The 22,353-nt window shown below is 40.3% G+C and overlaps 1 protein-coding gene across 2 annotated transcripts in view; it reads right to left on the bottom strand.

The window, feature by feature from the left end:
* LOC123764029 (glutamate receptor 1) overlaps positions 1-22,353 on the bottom strand; it is a 706,396-nt gene that overhangs the window by 50,321 nt on the left and 633,722 nt on the right. For both annotated transcript variants that reach the window (XM_069329669.1, XM_069329668.1), the window contains exon 16: positions 19,055-19,192. In XM_069329669.1, coding sequence (XP_069185770.1) covers positions 19,055-19,192 — 138 coding nt within the window. The remainder of the gene's footprint in view (positions 1-19,054; positions 19,193-22,353) is intronic.

Here is a 22,353-nt window from a genome sequence, read left to right on the forward strand (position 1 = left end):
ATGGGAACTGTAAAACGGAGCCTAAAGACGGAACGGGGATAAGAGGAGCAGCAACAAAACTGAAAAATTGGAAAGGAGGCAAGAAGGAAAGATCAAGGGTGAGGGATAAATTTAAAGACCATGAAATGAGACAACAAAAGTGGGGAAGCAAAGAAGACAGAAGAGATGGAAAAGGTACAGATGAGGCGGGAAGGGCGAGGAAGAGTGGGTGACAGGGGCTCGAGAAGGACACGTATAGACACAGATACAGAGGCAGGTGGAAAACAAAGGTACATGCTGAAATGGTGAGGTAAAGATTGGTGGGGGGACAGAGGTCAAACTGCACACAGGTAGAGAGACTTAGGGTGAAGTCCCTACTCGACTTCTTCTAGTAAAAGAACAACTAGAAGCACATTGAAAAAGTAAAATGGAGGAGTCTTAAGAAACCAAAAATCCTCAAGATGGGAATCAGAGAGATGATGAAATACCCAATTCCCTGTCAGATTACTTAAACCGAACCTATTCACCATTTCTTCGGTGGGCTCCAGTATCAGGATATCTGGAGGAAAAAAGTTAAATTCGGATAAAAGATCACCCAACAAGTTGCCCGGACATATTTCATTTCACGATTTTAGGACTCCTGAGCGAACGAGATTTTTTATTTTTTTTTCGAAAAAGAACTTAAATTTTCAGGTGGTCAATCATCACTTGGATGTTTATTAACGGGTGATAATTATAGAGCAGTAAACGACAGATAGACATAAGAGGCCGGGGGAATATTGCGACCCTCTTGTGTGTATTCACCTAGTTGTATTCACATAGTTGTGCTTGCAGGGGTCGAGCTCTGCTCTTTCGGCCCACCACTCAACTGTCAATCAATCAACTGTTACTAACTACTATTACTATAGTAATAGTAGTTACTATAACAGCTGTCTAACTCCCAGGTACCTATTTACTGCTAGGTGACAGGTGCATCAGGGTGAAGGAAACTCTGCCCATTTGTTTTTCCGGCGGTGCCGGGGAACGAACCTCGGTCCCAAGGTCCATGAATCCACATTCATGGATTCATGGACTGAGTGGGCGCTGTCCACTCAGCCACCGCCCCCTCTTGTGTGTGTGTGTGTGTGTGTGTGTGTGTGTGTGTGTGTGTGTGTGTGTGTGTGTGTGTGTGTGTGAGTGTGTGTGTGTGTGTGTGTGTGTGTGTGTGTGTGTGTGTGTGTGTGTGTGTGTGTGTGTGTGTGTGTGTGTGTGTGTGTGTGTGTGTGTGTGGGGAACTCGTTAGTCACATTGTAGGCAAAACACTGCCCCCAATACAAATAATTCTACCTGAACGTATGTAAAAATAGAATAACAGTGTTTTGAGACCATTTCTTGTACGTTCGAAAAGAAAAATATGCTGAATGGTTCAATGCTGATCTGTTGTAGTTATCCTGGTGGTTCTGCGATTGCCTGCAGAAGTTTCAGAACGTCAAGACTGTGCTGAAGAAGCCTGACAAGCAATATTTTAACCTTCAGGTGTCCCTCGATGCCTTAGAACTTTGAATTCACCCCCGCTCTCTTTACTGCCTCCTAACTCCTTCAATCAATGAAACCCTTTGCCCCTAAATTCCACCTCCCCTGACCTCCCTTCCTCCCCCCTTTTTTCACCCCTAAGTCCAGCAGAACAGTGTCGAGAATAACAATAGGCAGCAGATGACCTGGTACAGGGGGGTCACACCCAATCTAATCAATCCGCAAGAACGACTCCATTGAAGGCAAGACCCAGTGACCTGATTTCTGTCCAGAGGTCATCAAAATAATCTGGATGACATATTTTGTCCTCCTTTGTGGGTACATTTTACGCCCCCAATTTGTTTGGTTTACAGACTGGAAAATACGTTGAAATTGATGGATGGAGGTGTGTGGGGGTGGGGGGTGGGGGGTGGATATGCCGGGGATGGTGGGTAAGTGGGTGTTTGGAGTGACGTTAGGGTTACTAGATGAGTGCAAAAGAGATAGGTAAGCGTGTAAACCATGCATAAAAAGATGAGTAGATGAGTTGAGTGGTACGTGAATGAGTGGGTAAGTAGTTTTGGTTCACCCATGCGGGTAGTTGCATGGGTGAGCAAGTCTATTGAGTATGAATTCGGGTGAGTGCGTGTGTGTGTAAGTATATGAGTGAGTGAGCATGTGAGTGCTTACATTAGTGAATGCATATATGTGTGAATGCGTATATTACCATGTATGTAAGTCCATACGTGAGTGAGTGCTTATAGAAGTAAGATGATATTTGAGTGAATGAGTACATGAGTAAGAATTTATGAGTGAGCACTTAAATCAATGAATGCGTATATGAGGAGAGACATTGATGAGTAGATGAATGATTAGATCGTATATGAGGAGAAACATTGATGAGTAGATGAATATTATGAAGGAATATTGAACAATAAAGAACGTGATGGCTGGACTTGCACAATTAGTAACCATATTTGAACGATGAACGATAGATCTATGAATCCAAACAACCAATCGTGAATTACAAAAATCTGACGGGAATGTGAATGAATTATAACTGATGAATTAAAAGATTAGTAGTTGAATACTTACAAAAAGGACGGACAATAGTAAATGAAGTTAGCAAAGCCACAAACAAACAAACAAACGTGAAGGAGTTCAATGAGCTGCGCATCTTCCCGAAATCCAACAGTGGATAATACGCGTGACAAAAAGAAAGAAAAAGGAAAAAGAAAAATGCGTATAATTTTATACGCAAAAAACTTACCTTTTTTAAGAGTTCAACTTGACACCTCTTTCATTAAGAGCTTTGAGAGACTGTGACAAACAGTCAGTCAGAAACGCTAACTGGTAATGTAGTTAGGGAATTCATTTTTTTTAGTAGACCTGTAATTTTGAGAGACGAATTTTAAAGCGATAAAAAACTAATCAAGAGAGAGTTTAAAATTTCGTCCCAACGTTCCAGTCTATAATACAAAAAATCTGAATTCGCTGGATTTTTGTATTTCTCGGAACGGTAAATTCTTTTCCAAAAGATAAAATCCTATTCAGGTTATATTTTTATCAATTCATTCTTTTCTAATATCTGGAAGACAAATATTTTGTTTGACTTCACTCAAATTCAGACTAGTGGAAATCTGAACTTTTTTTCCCCGGTCAAACAGTGATGTTATTAACTCAATAGGATGGTGACACACTAAGACACTCAAGGTTATTGGTAAGACGAACTCACACACACACACACACACACACACACACACACACACACACACACACACACACACACACACACACACACACACACACACACTACAGTCCCCTTGGACTGTCTGAAAGCCTTTGACACAGTACCCCATAAGAGGCCGGAACATAAGCTGGAGAGACAGGCAGGTGTAGCTGGTAAAGTGCTCCAGTGGATGAGGGAGTTCCTAAGCAATAGGAAGCAGAGAGTTACGGTGAAGGGTGAGACCTCAGATTGGCGTGAAGTCACCAGTGGAGTCCCACAGGGCTCTGTACTTGGTCCTATCTTGTTTCTGATATATGTAAATGATCTCCCGGAGAGTATAGAATCATTTCTATCAATGTTTGCGGACGATGCCAAAATGACGATGAGAAGGATTAAGTCAGAGGAGGACTGCTTGAGGCTTGAAGAAGACCTAAACAAGCTGAAGGAATGATCGAACAAATGGTTGTTAGAGTTTAGCCCAAGGAAATGCAATGTTATGAAGATAGGTGTAGGGAGGAGGAGGCCAGACACTAGGTATCATCTGGGAGATGAAATTCTTCAGTAGTCAGAGAGAGAAAAAGACTTGGGAGTTGACATCACGCCAGACCTGTCGCCGGCAGCTCATATCAAGAGGATAACATCAGCGGCATATGCCAGGCTCGCCAACATAAGAACGGCGTTCAGAAACTTGTTTAAGGAATCATTCAGAACTTTGTATACCACATATGTCAGGCCAATCCTGGAGAATGCAGCCCCAGCATGGAGTCCATATCTAGCCAAGGATAAGACTAAACTGGTAAAGGTTCAAAGGTTTGCCACCAGACTAGTACCCGAGCTGAGAGGTATGAGCTACGAGGAGAGACTACGGGAATTACCTCACTTCGCTGGAAGACAGAAGAGTTAGGGGGGACATGATCACCATATTAAAGATTCTCTAGGAAATTGGTAGGGTAGATAAAGACAGGCTATTTAACACAAGGGGCACACGCACAAAGGGACACAGGTGGAAACTAAGTGCCCAAATGAGCCACAGAGGTATTAGAAAGAACTTTTTTTGTGTAAGAGTGGTTGACAAATGGAATGCATAAGGAAGTGATGTGGTGGAGGCTGACTCCATACACAGTTTCAAGTGTAGATATGATTGAGCCCAATAAGCTCAGGAACCTGTACACCTGTTGATTGACGGTTGAGAGGGGGGACCAAAGAGCCAGAGCTCAACTCCCACAAGCACAATTAGGTGAGTAACTAGGTGAGTACACACGTACTCTGTGGGGTGTGGTACTGGGGGAGTGTAGTAGTGGGGAAGTGAGGTACTGTGTTACTAGGTACTGTGACTTTTGGTAGGGGGGGGGATAGGTGCTGGCGACACCATAGAATGAAAAGTCCTCAGAGAGTTATATATTAAGTTTAGTTTTGAGTAACAGACCTTGTTTAGGGAGCGACGAATATTCAGGTTTGGACGGTAGGGGGGAATAAGAGGAAGGTAGTAAAGAGAGAGGAGAAAGAAATTGGATAATTGGAACGAGGGAAAGAAGTGCGGGAGTTAAGAAATATGGCAGATAAATGGTGAGTAAAATAAGATTTGAAGAACTGTCAATAAGACAAGACGACCTGTGATTGTCATGTCACTAAAACAGGATGAATGATACCGTCACTATGACAGGAAGGGGTATGAGGGGAGATACCGTCACTATGACAGGAAGGGTTATGAGGGGAGGTACCGTCACTAAGACAGGAGATGGTTGAGACAGGCGAGATCCTTGCTACACGAGCTGCAGGTGTAAGCTGATGCATTGGAGTAAAATAAAGTATGACACAAATGGAATCTTATTTATAAAATCATTAGTCAATAAAGTGAAGATTGGAATCCTCAGTGTACTACCTCCTCCCCTCTCCCTACCTCCCCAAACCGTTTCCACTCTCCACCATTCATTTCCCATGAACCCACCATTCCCCTCCCATTGCTTTTCAGCAATCCATTCACCTACCTTCCACACCATTATCCTCCCTTTACGTCATTTCCCTCTCCACCCTCCTCACTGCTCTCCCTCCCCCCCTCCTGTTCACCATCCCTCCTCTCCATCCCCCCTTCTACATCGTGGTGTAGAAGTTATGCTATTTTATTTTAAAGTAGCAGCGTGACCGTATGGCTTTGTGTATGGGTTTACTCCAGAGATTTAGTACAGCCTATCTGGGGCCTGAAACATGTACTGGGGAGCGAAGTACTGGGAAAATAGATACTGGTGAGGGAGATACTGGAGAACGAGTTACTGGGGGACCGAGGTACTATGCAGCTAAGTACTGCGGAACGAGAGGGAAATGAAGAAGAAAGTTGAAGAAAGAAACATAGAGTAGCCAGCAAGATAACTGAAGGAAGCTTAGACTATAGAGCGAGAGAGAGAGAGAGAGAGAGAGAGAGAGAGAGAGAGAGAGAGAGAGAGAGAGAGAGAGAGAGAGAGAGAGAGAGAGAGAGAGAGAGGCAAAGCCCTTCCTTCACATGACTATGGACGATAATCTTATGAAACTGGAGGTAGCATGTAACAGTGACGGAGAGGTTGGGGGGGGGGAGGTCACTGCGACAAGACTGCAGACTCATCAATTGGAATAAAATAAGAAAATGCTTTCCTGCTTATGCACTTCAAACTACTTCGTCTTCCGCTACTACCTACTCCTCTCCCCCTACCCCCCCCCCTCTCCAACATCAACAACCCCCCCCCCCCTCCTAATGCTACTAGAATCTGCTGCAATGTTGAACATTGCACTTTCCACGACATAGTACGCGATAAGAGCTGTGTTACTGGCGATGGTGGTAGTGTGGGGAGGGGGGGGCGTGTTTGTGGCTGTTAACGTCGTGGTGGTGGTAGTGGTGGTTGCTGGTGGGTATTTTGTGCTGCCACAGAACGTGATGCTGTTGTGGTAGTGATGATAGTGGTAGTGGTGTAGTGGTGATGGTGGTGGTGCTTATGGTGGTGCTGGTAGTAGTGGTACTGCTACTGGTGGTGGTGATGCTGCTACTACCACACTTCTTATCGAGTCCTATGCCTCTTCTACTTTGTTATTGTTTTTGTTATTAGACATAAATAAATATCTGAAAAAAAGAATAATAACAGTGGCCACAGTGGGGCGGTTGGCAGCCCTGACAGAATGTCAACAAACATTATGTTAAACCTGGTTAGCTCCAGTTATCGCTTAGATAAATGTCCAGCCTTGAGGCGGAACGCATCGCCGAGACTGTAGAAGGAATATATAGTGACAGACTACTGTTGAAAAATATTTAGGGGTATAGGGGAAACAATGGAGATTTCCAGGCAACTTACAAAGATTCCTTTCGCGATCTGAAGATGTGATATACGATGTTTCCTTGCGGTTTGGCTGGATTGCAGTAAATCTTATTGCATTTTGACTAAACGATGTGTTACTTTAATGATGGTTGACATAATATTAAATTTTAATGCGGATTCGCCAGATGACGCGTTGTATTTTGGGGATTTTCTATTATATTTTGGCTTGGTGACCCCCATTAATTTATTACGTTTTACTTATTTTACACGATTTTTATGGCATTTTTGCACTAACACTTTAACTATTCGAGCAATATCCAGCAACGTCCAATGACGCATTAATTAAAACAATATCAGACATCTTTAATTATAATTAAAACTATCAGATATTGGAGGAAACTCAAGTGGAGTAATGCGGGGACTTGAACCATCGATCTGGGTACTCCTAGCCACTAACTAACCTTCCCCCTGGACCAGGACATTGATTAATCACGTTACTGTGATTATCATCTATATATGATATTGTTATGGCCGAGATAATTATCCAAGTCATAACATCAATATCTTGCTTGATTTTATACACCAAGAATTAAAAAGTAGCTTGTTTTAAACAACGATTTAAGCATATATTTCATCATACATTTATTCTTTTTGTTCTCTATATTAACACATATACTGTATCTAAGCTAAATGGACTTTGATGGTGCGGAATATAACACGCTATCGCTGTTTAGTGAGGTGTTTCGTTAGCTGAACGAGGTTCATCGTTAGTTGAGAGATGTTTCTTTAGCCAAGATAGGTACATCAGAAGCTGGGTCCGAAATGATGTTGTGTGTTTGCCTGGTGAAATGTTTCGTTAGCCGAGAGAGAAGTTTTGTTAGATGAGTGAAGTGTTTCGTCAACATCTGTACTGGTGCACCCATCGAGAGGACAAACCCTTCATGCAAACTTCACCTACTATCAAGATGAAGAAATGTTTCGTTGTTTAGAGTGGTGTTTCATTAGCTGAAACATGTATTTCGTTAGGTGAGTGAGATGTTTCGTTATCTGAGTGAAAGATCCCGTCAGCTGAGTGAGATATATCCCGTCAGCTGAGTGAAAGATCCCACGCATAAATTAGAGGAAAATCTTCAACTGCTCTGATTCCGTCTCTCATTCCCAGTCTGAGCTAACACAAATAATATGTCTAAAAAAAATTGTTTTACCTGAAAGAGACAGAAAGAGTGATAAAGAAAATACTTAAATTAGAATATGCAGCTAACTAAACGTAATAATTTCGCGCAGAATTCTGGATTAGTTATTTTCGGATTTCCGTATCCATACGGTGAGAAACTTCGTAATTATATTCGTTATAGTCGAACTGAGTTCCATCTTATATATGGTACTCCTGGTTGCAGGAAAACTTAAAATTTCTTAATAATATTAATATAAAATTTAATTAATATTCGTATCATATGTGTTTCAAGACTTATTAAGTGAAATAGACAGAGTAACAGAGATTTTTTTAATTTTTTTATAAATTTTATGACAAATGAATAATATGATTATTTTAAGAATACGCGCTCTGTTTAATATAAAATTACCTGATGAAGCTAAAAGCAATTTTGTGATACCTGACAAATAACAAATAAATGTATTCATGATTCACTTGTAACCTACTATAACAAAGCAGTTCAAGTGTAACCTAATGAAAACAAATAATTCAAGTGTAATCTAATAAAAACAAATTATTCTAGTGTAACCAACTGCAAACAAATCCTTCAAGAGTAACCTAAGACTGTAAAGTCTTGAACTTCATCCTGTGTGAGCAAGTGACTAAGTTAACTTGCTGGCCACTTGCCCTTGGGAGTGGTTGCGTGAGGCATCTTACTGCACAACACCTCATGAGTAGTCATATGTTGACCAGAGGTTAAGTGTTCCCCAATGTTCTTATGTGCGTTCGTTTAAGAGGCACTGACCCATGAGAATATGCATTTTACATATTTGTTGTAGACATGTGTTACTGAATATGACCAAAGGGATTAGATGAATGATTGTATCAGGAATGGTCACAACGTTACATATATATAAATATATCTTCATTTAAGAAATTTAACATTTTAACTTCTCTTACAAGTGAAAAAAGCATAATAAATAATTAAGCTGACATCAAACAGAAGCTATACTAATATCAAACCAGTCAATCATTTATCACTTAAATCTTACACATGAATTGCTTTTTACATGAACCTTTTTTTCACAGAATTTAATCTAATTTTGTTGTCTCTATATTTGTCACCGTTCTCCACAGTCCTACTCTATGAACAGTAATTCACACTACCATGACAGTAAACGTTCCACCCAACCGAACCCTGTTACTGACGCTTGTGGGAATATACTTAAACAAGACCTGACATATTAAGCAATATCTCGTATAGTTCATGTTTTTGAAGTTGATATATAAGAGTTTCTGCGGTTCAACAATGTAGTCCTGATAATATGCATGAATCGGTTTTTCAACAATATAGTCTAATAATATGCTCGAGTCATTGTCTTTCAAGAATTTAGTCCTGATAATATATGCCTGAGCCAATGTATTTCAACAATGTAGTCTCGAAAATATGATAATACACGAGACGCAACGATTCCCAATATATCTAATATCCGCCTAATATTTATCTTCACGTCGTAGTACTGGTTAACCTTTAATAAACTGTATTTGCTAGTCAAAGAGAAAGTTACTATTAGAGAGTTTTAACTAAAGTTGAGGTAAAATAACGAACTTACAGCGAATTTATTGAAACTAATAATACCATTAGTTATAATAATGACTACAACATTATTAATACTGTTAATAATTTACAACAATTACTTATACAATTAACAATTAACAACAGGACAAATAAATTACAGATTTTATTAGTATAATTAATATTTGACAATTTAAAATTATTATCATAATAATAATAATTAGCATAATAATAATAATAATAATAATAATAATAATAATAATAATAATAATAATAATAATAATAATTGTAGGATACATGAGGACTGATTTAGAGTGTGCAGCAGGTCTTGGACAACAGGACAACGACGCAGGCTTCACGAGCTTCCTGGCAACCGTAAATCAGAGGGAATCTCTCCGTGAAAGCAATTATGAGGCAAATATGAGGGGCTGGCAGCTGGGAGTGCCAGAATGGCATTATTCTCTCCACCTGGTGTCACTATGTGTGTGTGTGTGGGAGAGAGTGGCAAGCACAATTATCTAATTGTGCTTGCTGGGGGGTAGAGCTTCGGCTCTTTGGTGCCGCCTCTCAACTGTTAAGCAGCTGGTGTACAGGTACCGGAGCCTGTTAAGCTCCATCAAATCTTCATTTGAGAATTTGTGTGGAGTCAGCCTTCATCATATCACTGCCTAGTGCATTCAATTTTCTAACTACTCTGACACGGAAATGGTTATTTCTAATGTTCCTGTAGCTCATTTAGGTACTCAGCTTCAACAAGGGTCCTCTTGTTCGAGTACCACCCGTGTTAAATAATATTTCTATCTACCCAAAAAGTTTTCCTGAGAATTTTGTAGGAAGTGATCATGTCTTCCTTAAATCTTCATTCTTCCAGCGTTTTGAGATTCAATTCAAGCAACCTTTCATCGTAACTCTTACCTTTGAGCATCCTTTTATGCTTGACTACATGTGGACTCCATGTTGGAGCCGCAAACTCCAGGATTGGTTTGACATATTTGATACAGAAGGTTTTAAATGATTTTTTACACAAATTTCTAAAAGCAGTTCTTATGCTAGGCAGCCTTGCTTACGTGGGCTTAAGGAAACAAGTTTGGTGTAATGGCAACTGATAAATCCTTCTCTCTTTCTGGAGAATATATTTTCCCATTTGGTACATGTATCTGGCCTCCTGCTCCCTCTACTTAGCTTCATTAATTTACATCTACCTGAGTTTATCTCTAGTAGCCATTTGTTGGGCCATTCCTTCCGTTTGTCTAGGTCATTTTGCTATCTTCCTCTGTCTTAATCTTATTCATAATTTACGCATCATCAGCAAACACTGAGAGGAACGAGTCTGTTCCCTCTGGAAGATCGATTACATATACGCTTCAGTTCTTGGACACAGGATAGGACTAAGCACTAAACGCTATGGGATGGGTGAGGCTAGCCCCAAGCGTCTGGTCTGCATATATGGACAGATAGACGGACAGACAGAATCACACACACACACACACACACACACATATATATATATATATATATATATATATATATATATATATATATATATATATATATATATATATATATATATATATATATATATATATATATATGTCGTACCTAATAGCCAGAACGCACTTCTCACCCAACTATGCATGGCCAAATTTGCCTAATAAGCCAAGTTTTCATGACTTAATGTTTTTTCGACTACCTAACCTACCTAACCTAACCTAACCTAACTTTTTCTGCTACCTAACCTAACCTAACCGATAGAGATAGGTTAGGTTAGGTTAGGTAGGGTTGGTTAGGTTCGGTCATATATCTACATTAATTTTAACTCCAATAAAAAAAAATTGACCTCATACATAATGAAATGGGTAGCTTTATCATTTCATAAGAAAAAAATTAGAAAAAATATATTAATTCAGGAAAACTTGGCTTATTAGGCAAATCGGGCCTTGCATAGTAGGCTGATAAGTGCGTTCTGGCTACTAGGTACGACATATATATATATATATATATATATATATATATATATATATATATATATATATATATATATATATATATATATATATTGTAGACAGAACGCACTTCTCGGCCTACTATGCAAGGACCTATTTGCCTAATAAGCCAACTTTTCTTGATTTTAAATCATTTTCGAAATTTTTCTTATGAAATGATAATGCTATCCATTTCATTATGTATGAGTTAAGTTCTTTTAACTTGAGATAAAACTAACGTAGATATATGACTGAAACTAACCAACCCTACCAAACATAACCTAACCTATCATAACCTAACATACACTAACTTAAAAAAGTCAATAATTTATGTTCTTTACGTGATATAACAAAATTATTTAAAATAAACCAATTGGAAAAATTATTTTTAAAATAAACAAAATCACTCGGCCTATTAGGCAAATCGGGCCTTGCATAGTAGGCCGAGAAGTGCGTTCTGGCTACTAGTTACGATATATATATATATATATATATATATATATATATATATATATATATATATTGGTGTATACTGGCAGCAGGTTCAATGTCGCAGGTTGCGACATTGCCAACATTACGGATGAAAAAGCCCTGATAAAGCTGGAATTCAAAAATGCTTTCAATCTGGTTAGAAGGGATGCAGTACTCAGTGCAGTTCATCGTCTTTTTCCTTTCCTTTTCCCCTTTTGTAAACTCATGCTACTGCAAGAATCTAACTCTGCTATTCGGGGAGCATGAAATTGAATCACAAGAAGATGTCCAATAGGGTGACCCCCTTGCTCCTTTTCTTTTCTGCCTAGTCATACACACACACACACTCTTGGGAGGTGGTATATCTTTGGAGTGTATAAATACTCCGAAATTACCATCTCTTTTAAGGGTCTGAGCAGGTGGTGGAGTGGGTTAAGGCGTACCTGTTATGCCAGTTGCTGGAAGGCTTCTGTGCTGGCTAGGGTTCGAGTCTCCTGGTGGGAAAGTGTTCTAAAGTTGTATACTTCACTCTCGTGTTTAGGAGAGTTGTGCCTTAGGCATATATATATATATATATATATATATATATATATATATATATATATATATATATATATATATATATATATATATATATATATATATATTTATATATATATATATATATATATATATATATTTATATATATATATATATATATATATATATATATATATATATATATATATATATATATATATATATATATATATATATAGATATATATTCAATGAGGAAAGTTCCTTTACAAAATCCAGAAAATTTCTCTCGGTAAATTCATTACAAGTTAATGGTTCTAATAATGGAATTAGAAACTTTGCCAGTTTGTAATTAACAATACCAATCGCTGACAAAATAGGACGAATAGGTATACGTGTTTAATGAACCTTAGGACACCCATATAAAATGCCTGGCATAGAGTCAGTTGCAAACATTTTTGTATAATCAGAGAGAACGTCTTTTAGACTTCTATCAACTCTATTTAGTTTATCTTCACATTTGAAAATATACGAAAAGGGGTCTATATTAACCAAAAAGTAAGCAATCTATTTCCAGGAATATAGTGCTCGGAGTGTATGCATGCTACGCGGGGCACACTGCCTATGTCACGCTAGGTCGTCTAGTTAGTGGACTCTGTATACACGGGCTGAGCTATGTCACGCTAGTTCGTTCAGTTAGTGGACTCTGTATACACGGGCCGCGGTATGTCACGCTAGGTCGTCCAGTTAGTGGACTTTGTATACGAGACGAGTCTCGTATAAAGAACAGGGAGTGATGGTTAGTAGATTGGGGTTTGGGGGGTGGGGGAGGGGAGTGTAGAGTTGGAGGAACGGCGGGGAAAGAGTTGATTGATGGAGAGGTTGAGGGAGGTTAATGCAGATGGTGGGGTTTGGGGTTGGTTTATAGGTTGATGAACGGGGTTGATGGGGAGCGGTTGATGGGTAGCGGTTGATGGGGTGGTGTTGAAGGAGAGGTAGAAGGACGGTTGACGGATGGGTTGATGATTGGGGGGTAAATGGATGTGGGTTGAAGGAAGTGTTAATGGAGTGTTGATTGAACGGTTCATGGAAGGGTTGATGGGTTGGGTAGATAGAGGAGGTTGGTGGATGGTTGGAGATACTGTTACTTAAAGGTTAGGCGATAGAGGGTATGAGAGGTGAAGAGCAGGCGATGGATTCTTTAATGATGGGGAGGTGGATAGCAGGAAAGGGGGATTGATTGATTGAATAGGTAGAAGGACCTAAGCGTCATACTTCTGTTGGCGAGAGTGACGGAGGGACCTTGTTGCTCTTACCAATTTGTGACGGTAAAGGAATGGAAGATTGCTATACCTGCTTTGGTAACTGCTGGTACATTGTTATGGTAACTGATGTACCATATGGTAGCTAATCTGAGGTTCAGATTCTTGTCGAATCTGGCCCTACATTTTTTTGGAGAGAGTTGGCTTTTATTGACGTTTTTTTCAGTGTAAAACACTTTTTTACCACTGGTGTAGTGAAAGTGGGGAGGAAGCTTGGCTGTGGGAGGGTGCTGGAGGGAAATTGATGTGTGGAGGGTGCAGGAGGGACCTTGGAGGGGGCTGGAGGAGCGTTGTTGATGGAGGGAAGGGCTAGGATAAAAGAGTGTGTGTGTGTGTGTGTGTGTGTGAGAGAGAGAGAGAGAGAGAGAGAGAGAGAGAGAGAGAGAGAGAGAGAGATGTACATAGGCAGGTGTTATTTTTGGTTGAATATTCACCTACATACCTACCCATCTACCCATCTGTTTACCTTCTTGTTTACCTACCTACTTTTTTCCCACCTACCGACTCACGTATTCATTTACCTTCCTACACCTCCTTACCTCATTACCAGCTACCTTCTTACTTACCATTTACCTAATTAATTACCTACTTACTAACCTTCCAAAATGCCTTTTCTTGCCATGGTACCAACCTTTCAATCTACCTTGTTACCTGTCGATCGTTCCAATTACATTCTAAATTATCGATCGATTTATATCGGTACCGACGTAGCAGCACACTTACTAACCCACCTTCCTTTTTACCAATCCACATAGCTACCTATTTACCCACCTGTCAGTTTACCCACACACCTGCCTACATACTTAATTTACCCTACCTACTTATTCATTTATGATTTCCAGTTACCCAACCTACTCGTACATTTACCTACCTGCACCCCCTCCTTCTTCCCTCCTATCCACAACTTTCCTCACTCTCCGTTCTGTTTCCGTTCCACAACATCCGTCTGTTCTGTCAACAAAATCCTTTTCCAAAGGAAAAGGAAAGGAAAATTGGTTCCTTTCCAAAATCTCCCTTCCTTTCAAATTCCAATTTCCCTGTCTGAACCTTTTTCGCATTAACTTCCCTCCCTCCTTCAACATCATCCTTCCCACAACCTGTCCCTTCCACAACCTCCCTCTCTTCTTCCACTTACCTTCCTTTCCTCTCTTCCTGTTCCATACCCTCCCACCTAGGGATCTGAAACGGAAACTTAACACTGTTTATGCAACAAAACCTTGGCCCAGAGTCAAGCCCTTATATCCGAAGCGATGGAGTTGCGACAGTTCTCCATGCAGAGTTAAAACGAGTAGCAGAAAGTTGCAGTGAGGTGCAGAGGATTGCAGAGATTGTTGCATGAAGGCGCAGTAGGTACTGAGAGGGATACTGGTTTGGGAGTTGCTATGAGTGATAAGGCTTAGTTTAAGTGCCAAATTATGCTGCAAAAAACTCTTTTAGAGGTGCTGGGATATCTCTCTCTCTCTCTCTCTCTCTCTCTCTCTCTCTCTCTCTCTCTCTCTCTCTCTCTCTCTCTCTCTCTCTCTCTCTCTCTCTCTCTCTCTCTCTCTCTTTTTCTCTCTCTCTCTCTCTCTCTCTTTCTCTCTCTCTCTCTCTCTCTCTCTCTCTCTCTCTCTCTCTCTCTCTCTCTCTCTCTCTCTCTCTCTCTCTCTCTCTCTCTCTCTCTTTTTCTCTCTCCATTACACACACACACACACACACACACACACACACACACACACACACACACACACACACACACACACACACACACACACACACACACACTCACACACACACACAGGGAGCCGGTGGACGAGCAGCCAACACGCTGGACATGTGATCATGTGGTCCCGGGTTCAATCCCGGGCGCCGATGAAAAACGATGGGCAGAATTTCTTTCACCCTATGCCCTTGTTACCTAGCAATAAATAGATGCCTGGGAGTTAGTTAGCTGTCACGGGCTGCTTCCTGGGGTGTGTGTTGTGGAAAAAAAAGTAGTAGTAGAAACAATTGATTGGCAGTTGAGAGGCGGGCCGAAAGATCAGAGCTCAACCCACGCAAGCACAACTAGGTGAATACAGCTAGGTGAATACACACACACACGTTTTCTTTTAGCGTGAGAGAAGTGGAAAAATAGAATGCACTAACGACCAGGTTGTGGAAGCAAATTCTATTCATAAATTTAAAACTAGGCGTGATTGGGAAATAGGACCGGAGTCATTTCTATAAACAACCGATGGCTCGAAAGGCGGGATCCAAGAGTCAATGCTCGATCCTGCAGACACAAATATAAAGTATATTTGTGTTTGCACAAATATACTTTATATAAATATACAGGGTGAGTATAAATAGGTGAGTACACACACACACACAAAAAAAAAGAGAATGGAACTATCAGGGGAAAGTGTCAAACTGTTAAGACTATATAGTACTTGGAAGGGGTCAGGATAAGGATTTGGGATGGGACGGGGGAAGGAATGGTGCCCAACCACTTGGACGGTCGGAGATTGAACGCCGACCTGCATGAAGCGAGACCTTCACTCTACCGACCAGCCCAAGAGAGAAATAAAGACGTGGAGGTTGATATCACGCCAGACCTGTCCCCTGCAGCCCATATCAAGAGGATAACATCAGCAGCATATGCCAGGTTGGCTAACATAAGAACGGCCTTTAGAAACTTCTGTACGGAATCTTTCAGAACTTTGTATACCACATATGTCAGACCAATCCTGGAGTATGCAGCTCCAGCATGGAGTCGATATCTAATTAGGAATAAGAAAAACCTGGGAAAGGTTCAATGGTTTGCCACCAGACTAGGACCCGAACTGAGGGGAATGAGCTACGAGCAGAGACTACGGGAATTAAACCTCACGTCGCTGGAAGACAGAAGAGTTAGGGAGGACATGATCACCACATACAAGATTCTCAAAGGTACTGATAGAGTAGATAAAGACAGGCTATTTAACACAAGGGGCACACCCACTAAGGGACACAGGTGGAAATTGAGTGCCTAAAGGAGCCATAGAGATATTGTAAAAAACTTTTTTAGTCTCAGAGTAGTTGACAAATGGGATGCATTAGGAAGAAAGGTGGTTGAACCAGACTGACTCCATACACAGTTTGAAGTGTAGATATGATAGAACCCAATAAGATCAGGAACCTGTACATCAGTTGACTGACAGTTGAGAGTCGGGACCAAACAGTCAGTGCTCAACCCTCACAAGCACAACTTTTTGAGTTAAACTAGGTGAGTACACACACCATTGAGAGGCGGGACAAACAGCCACAGTTTAAACCGGGATGAGGCCCGGATGCAATATCACCATGGATACTAAAAGAAGACGCAGAAGCACTGAGCCTGCTACTCTCCATGGTGTATAACAAATCGCTGGTAACAGGTGAATTGCCAAAAATTAGGAAGATGGCAAATGTAGTCCTGATAAACAAGAAGGGGGATAGGCTGTAGGCACTGAACTACAGGCCGGTGTCCCGAACTTGAATACCATGCAATTTGATGGAGAAGGTTGTACGAAAAAAGTTAGTGGAACATCTGGAGTTAAGGAACTTTGTGACACAGCATGAACATGTGTTCAGGTATGGCAAGTCTTGCCTCACAGGATTAACTTAATTCAACGATCAGTCAACAGAAACAGGCAAGAAAAAGAGAGGGGGGGGGGGGGAGACTGCATATTTTTGGATTCCCGGAGAGCTTTTGATACAGTACCAAACAGAAGACTAGTGAAAAAGCTGGAGATGAAGGCAGGAGTGAAGGGGAAGGTGCTCCGTTGAATAAGGGAATACCTAGGTAACATAAGATAGCGAGTCACTGTGAGGGGTGAGGACTCAGATTGGGGAGGCGGAACTAGTGGAGTCCCGCAGAGTCCAGTCCTTGGACCAATACTGTTTCTGATATATGTAAATGATCTCCCGCGGGGTATCAAATCGTTCCTCTCATTGTTTGCTGACGATGCAAAAATTTTGAGGAGGATTAAGACGGAGGAAGATAGTATAAGGCTACAAATTAACCTAGACAAAATGAATGAATGGTCCAACAAATGGCTACTAAAGTTCAACCCGAATAAATGTAAGGTAATGAAACTAGGTGGTGGAAACAGGATGCCAGGCACAGAAGAGCGAATGGTATCATTATAAATGAAGATGAAGTCCCTCATGAAACGAACAGAGAGAGAAAGATGTAAGAGTTGACATCACATCAAACCTATCTCCTGAAGTCCACATACAAAAATAACATCTGCGACCTATGCAAGGCTGGCTAGCATCAGAACTGCCTTCAAGAACCTTTGCAAAGAATAATTCGGAACCTTGTATACCACATATGTAAGACCAATCCTGGAGTATGCGGCCCCAGCATGGAATCTGTGTCTTGTCAAACACGAGACGAAGCTTGAAAAAGTTCAGAGGTATGTCACTTGGCTAGTACCAGAACTAATAGGCATGAGTTACGAGGAAAGGCTGCCTGCAATGCCCATCACGAAACTGGAAGACAAGAGTAAGTAGAGACATGTTCATTACCTACAAAATTTTCAGAGGAATTGACAGGGTAAATATAGGTAAACTGTTTTACACGGGCGGTACGCGAACAACGGGCACAGGTGGAAACTGAGTACACAAATGAGCCACAGGGACGTTAGAAAGAACGTTTTCAGTGTCAGGGTAGTTAACAGATGGAATGCATTAGGCAGTGATATGGTGGAGACAGTCTTCATACTCAGTTTCAAATGTAGATATGATAGAGCCCAGTAGGCTCAGGAATCTGTACACCAGTTGATTGACAGTTGAGAGGCGGGACTAAAGAGCCAGAGCTCCACCCCCGCAAGCACAACTAGATGAGTACAACTAGGTGAGTACACACACACACACACCAAACCCCAGCCACCTCATATAACCCAATTCGCGCAAATTACTCTCCAGGTAAATATATTAACAATGTAATTTACAGTTTTATCACTTTGACAATCTCATTAATTCCTCTTCCACGTGGATTGTCTTGAGACAAGGCACCAAGGACAACAGCAATAACAAAACAATTGCTAGGAATAATGTATATTCTGGAGGTTTTCAATTAAGACGAATGATGTATTTCTCGTGATTTTAATGTAAATTTTAAGTCTACCATTTCCTCGAAATGTTTTGGCAAACACGAACATCAGTGACTAATTTCGTTGAATAATATGAGACGACGGTAATCACCACAATGGGCCAAAATTTCACAGATTTTTTTTTTAACAGTTTGCTTCTTTCTTATCCCAGCTGGATTAAGTAACCATATATCCTACCGTACCAATAAGTAACATAAAACTTCAGTACACAGAGGGTAATCACACTAACGTAATATATCAATGAGAAAATCCGTAAGGAGCCGTAATGAGGAATCGAACCTATTTGGTGTGTGTTCTCAGGCACACGCCCCAAACAACCAGGCCTCCAGCATAGATTCGAATCCTCATCACGGCTCCCTACGGATTTTCTAACATTAAACTTAAAGTCGCATGGATTTTCTTCCATGCTACTTCCAGACAGCACGGAAGAAGAGAATGCAGAAGAGGCTTACCTTCGCTCTGGCAGCGTCCATCTTAGACTTGTAACAGAACTCGATGAGAGCCACGACCATGGAGAGCACCAGCCCTCCGGTCAGGATGTAGAAGATCCCTGCCACGTTGCTTAGCGTCAGGGCGTTCGTCTGTGTGTCCTGGAAGCGTGGGCAGAAAAAAGCAGGTTTAGGGTTTGAAGTAGCACACAGTAACTCAAGAGATAGAATTTTAGGGAAAAGAAAAGAAAAGAAAAGGTTTCAAGCAAATAAATTTAGAACGTTAATGTGTCGGCAAGTATATATATATGTGTATATATATATATTATTAAATATGACCGAAAAAGTAAGATTAATAATTCTAACACGAATTTTCTCAATCTTTCGTACATTACGCTTCACTGTTGGAGGTAAATCAAAAATCACTTCTCCAAAATTCATTTTTATTTCTAGTCTGACGCGACACGGGCGCGTTTCGTAAAACTTATTACATTTTCAAAGACTTCACAAATACACAACTGATTAGAACTTGCGTTTCTCTGATTTTATATCTACATTTGAGTGAGGTGGGAAGGGTGATGTGGCATTAACACAAGACAGAACAATAGGGGATATTAATAGGGTATTAAAAGTATCAACACAAGACAGAACAGAAACAATGGGTATTGAATAGAAGTGTTTGTAGAAAGCCTATAGGTCCATATTTCTTGATGCTTCTATATTGGAGCGGAGTCTTGAGGTGGGTAGAATATAGTTGTGCAATAATTGGCTGTTGATTGCTGGTGTTGACTTCTTGATGTGTAGTGCCACCCAAACGTCAAGCCGCCTGCTATCGCTGTATCTATCGATGATTTCTGTGTTGTTTACTAGGATTTCTCTGGCGATGGTTTGGTTATGGGAAGAGATTATATGTTCCTTAATGGAGCCCTGTTGCTTATGCATCGTTAAACGCCTAGAAAGAGATGTTGTTGTCTTGCCTATATACTGTTTTTTTTGGAGCTTACAGTCCCCAAGTGGGCATTTGAAGGCATAGACGACGTTAGTCTCTTTTAAAGCGTTCTGTTTTGTGTCTGGAGAGTTTCTCATGAGTAGGCTGGCCGTTTTTCTGGTTTTATAGTAAATCGTCAGTTGTATCCTCTGATTTTTGTCTGTAGGGATAACGTTTCTATTAACAATATCTTTCAGGACCCTTTCCTCCGTTTTATGAGCTGTGGAAAAGAAGTTCCTGTAAAATAGTCTAATAGGGGGTATAGGTGTTGTGTTAGTTGTCTCTTCGGAGGTTGCATGGCTTTTCACTTTCCTTCTTATGATGTCTTCGATGAAACCATTGGAGAAGCCGTTATTGACTAGGACCTGCCTTACCCTACAGAGTTCTTCGTCGACTTGCTTCCATTCTGAGCTGTGGCTGAGAGCACGGTCGACGTATGCGTTAACAACACTCCTCTTGTACCTGTCAGGGCAGTCGCTGTTGGCATTTAGGCACATTCCTATGTTTGTTTCCTTAGTGTAGACTGCAGTGTGGAAACCTCCGCCCTTTTCCATGACTGTTACATCTAGAAAAGGCAGCTTCCCATCCTTTTCCGTCTCGTAAGTGAAACGCAGCACGGAACTCTGCTCAAATGCCTCCTTCAGCTCCTGCAGATGTCTGACATCAGGTACCTGTGTAAAAATGTCGTCAACATACCTGCAGTATATGGCCGGTTTCAAGTTCAAGTTTTGAACAGCCACAGCTCAGAATGGAAGCAAGTCGACGAAGAACTCTGTAGGGTAAGGCAGGTCCTAGTCAATAACGGCTTCTCCAATGGTTTCATCGAAGACATCATAAGAAGGAAAGTGAAAAGCCATGCAACCTCCGAAGAGACAACTAACACAACACCTATACCCCCTATTAGACTATTTTACAGGAACTTCTTTTCCACAGCTCATAAAACGGAGGAAAGGGTCCTGAAAGATATTGTTAATAGAAACGTTATCCCTACAGACAAAAATCAGAGGATACAACTGACGATTTACTATAAAACCAGAAAAACGGCCAGCCTACTCATGAGAAACTCTCCAGACACAAAACAGAACGCTTTAAAAGAGACTAACGTCGTCTATGCCTTCAAATGCCCACTTGGGGACTGTAAGCTCCAAAAAAACCAGTATATAGGCAAGACAACAACATCTCTTTCTAGGCGTTTAACGATGCATAAGCAACAGGGCTCCATTAAGGAACATATAATCTCTTCCCATAACCAAACCATCGCCAGAGAAATCCTAGTAAACAACACAGAAATCATCGATAGATACAGCGATAGCAGGCGGCTTGACGTTTGCGAGGCACTACACATCAAGAAGTCAACACCAGCAATCAACAGCCAATTATTGCACAACTATATTCTACCCACCTCAAGACTCCGCTCCAATATAGAAGCATCAAGAAATATGGACCTATAGGCTTTCTACAAACACTTCTATTCAATACCCATTGTTTCTGTTCTGTCTTGTGTTGATACTTTTAATACCCTATTAATATCCCCTATTGTTCTGTCTTGTGTTAATTCCACATCACCCTTCCCACCTCACTCAAATGTAGATATAAAATCAGAGAAACGCAAGTTCTAATCAGTTGTGTATTTGTGAAGTCTTTGAAAATGTAATAAGTTTTACGAAACGCGCCCGTGTCGCGTCAGACTAGAAATAAAAATGAATTTTGGAGAAGTGATTTTTGATTTACCTCCAACAGTGAAGCGTAATGTACGAAAGATTGAGAAAATTCGTGTTAGAATTATTAATCTTACTTTTTCGGTCATATTTAATAATATATGTCTACAGGAAAGACTGCTACCAAAATATACTAATATATATATATATATATATATATATATATATATATATATATATATATATATATATATATATATATAAATATATATATATATATATATATATATATATATATATATATATATATATATATATATATATATATATATATATATATCACTTTTATGAGTCCGGATTTGAAATTTTATATTATTCAATGTATCTTCAATGTATCTTCCTCCTATTTATTTATCTAATCCTACCTCTCCTAATTTTTCTCTTCCTTGTCGCCATCCTATTCGTCTCTTGAACACAAATATTTGACCCAATTATACACTACGCTACTTATCGCTCCTTACTCAGAATTTCCGTTTTCTACTTACTCTCTTTCTTCCTGAAAGGTTCAATCGTTTGTGATAACTATCATTAGAGAGTCTTATGGAGCTGTGAGAAACAGTGTGTGTGTGTGTGTGTGTGTGTGTGTGTGTGTGTGTGTGTGTGTGTGTGTGTGTGTG

This window comes from Procambarus clarkii, chromosome 23 (assembly GCF_040958095.1).
Source record: "Procambarus clarkii isolate CNS0578487 chromosome 23, FALCON_Pclarkii_2.0, whole genome shotgun sequence".
Lineage (NCBI taxonomy): Eukaryota > Metazoa > Arthropoda > Malacostraca > Decapoda > Cambaridae > Procambarus > Procambarus clarkii.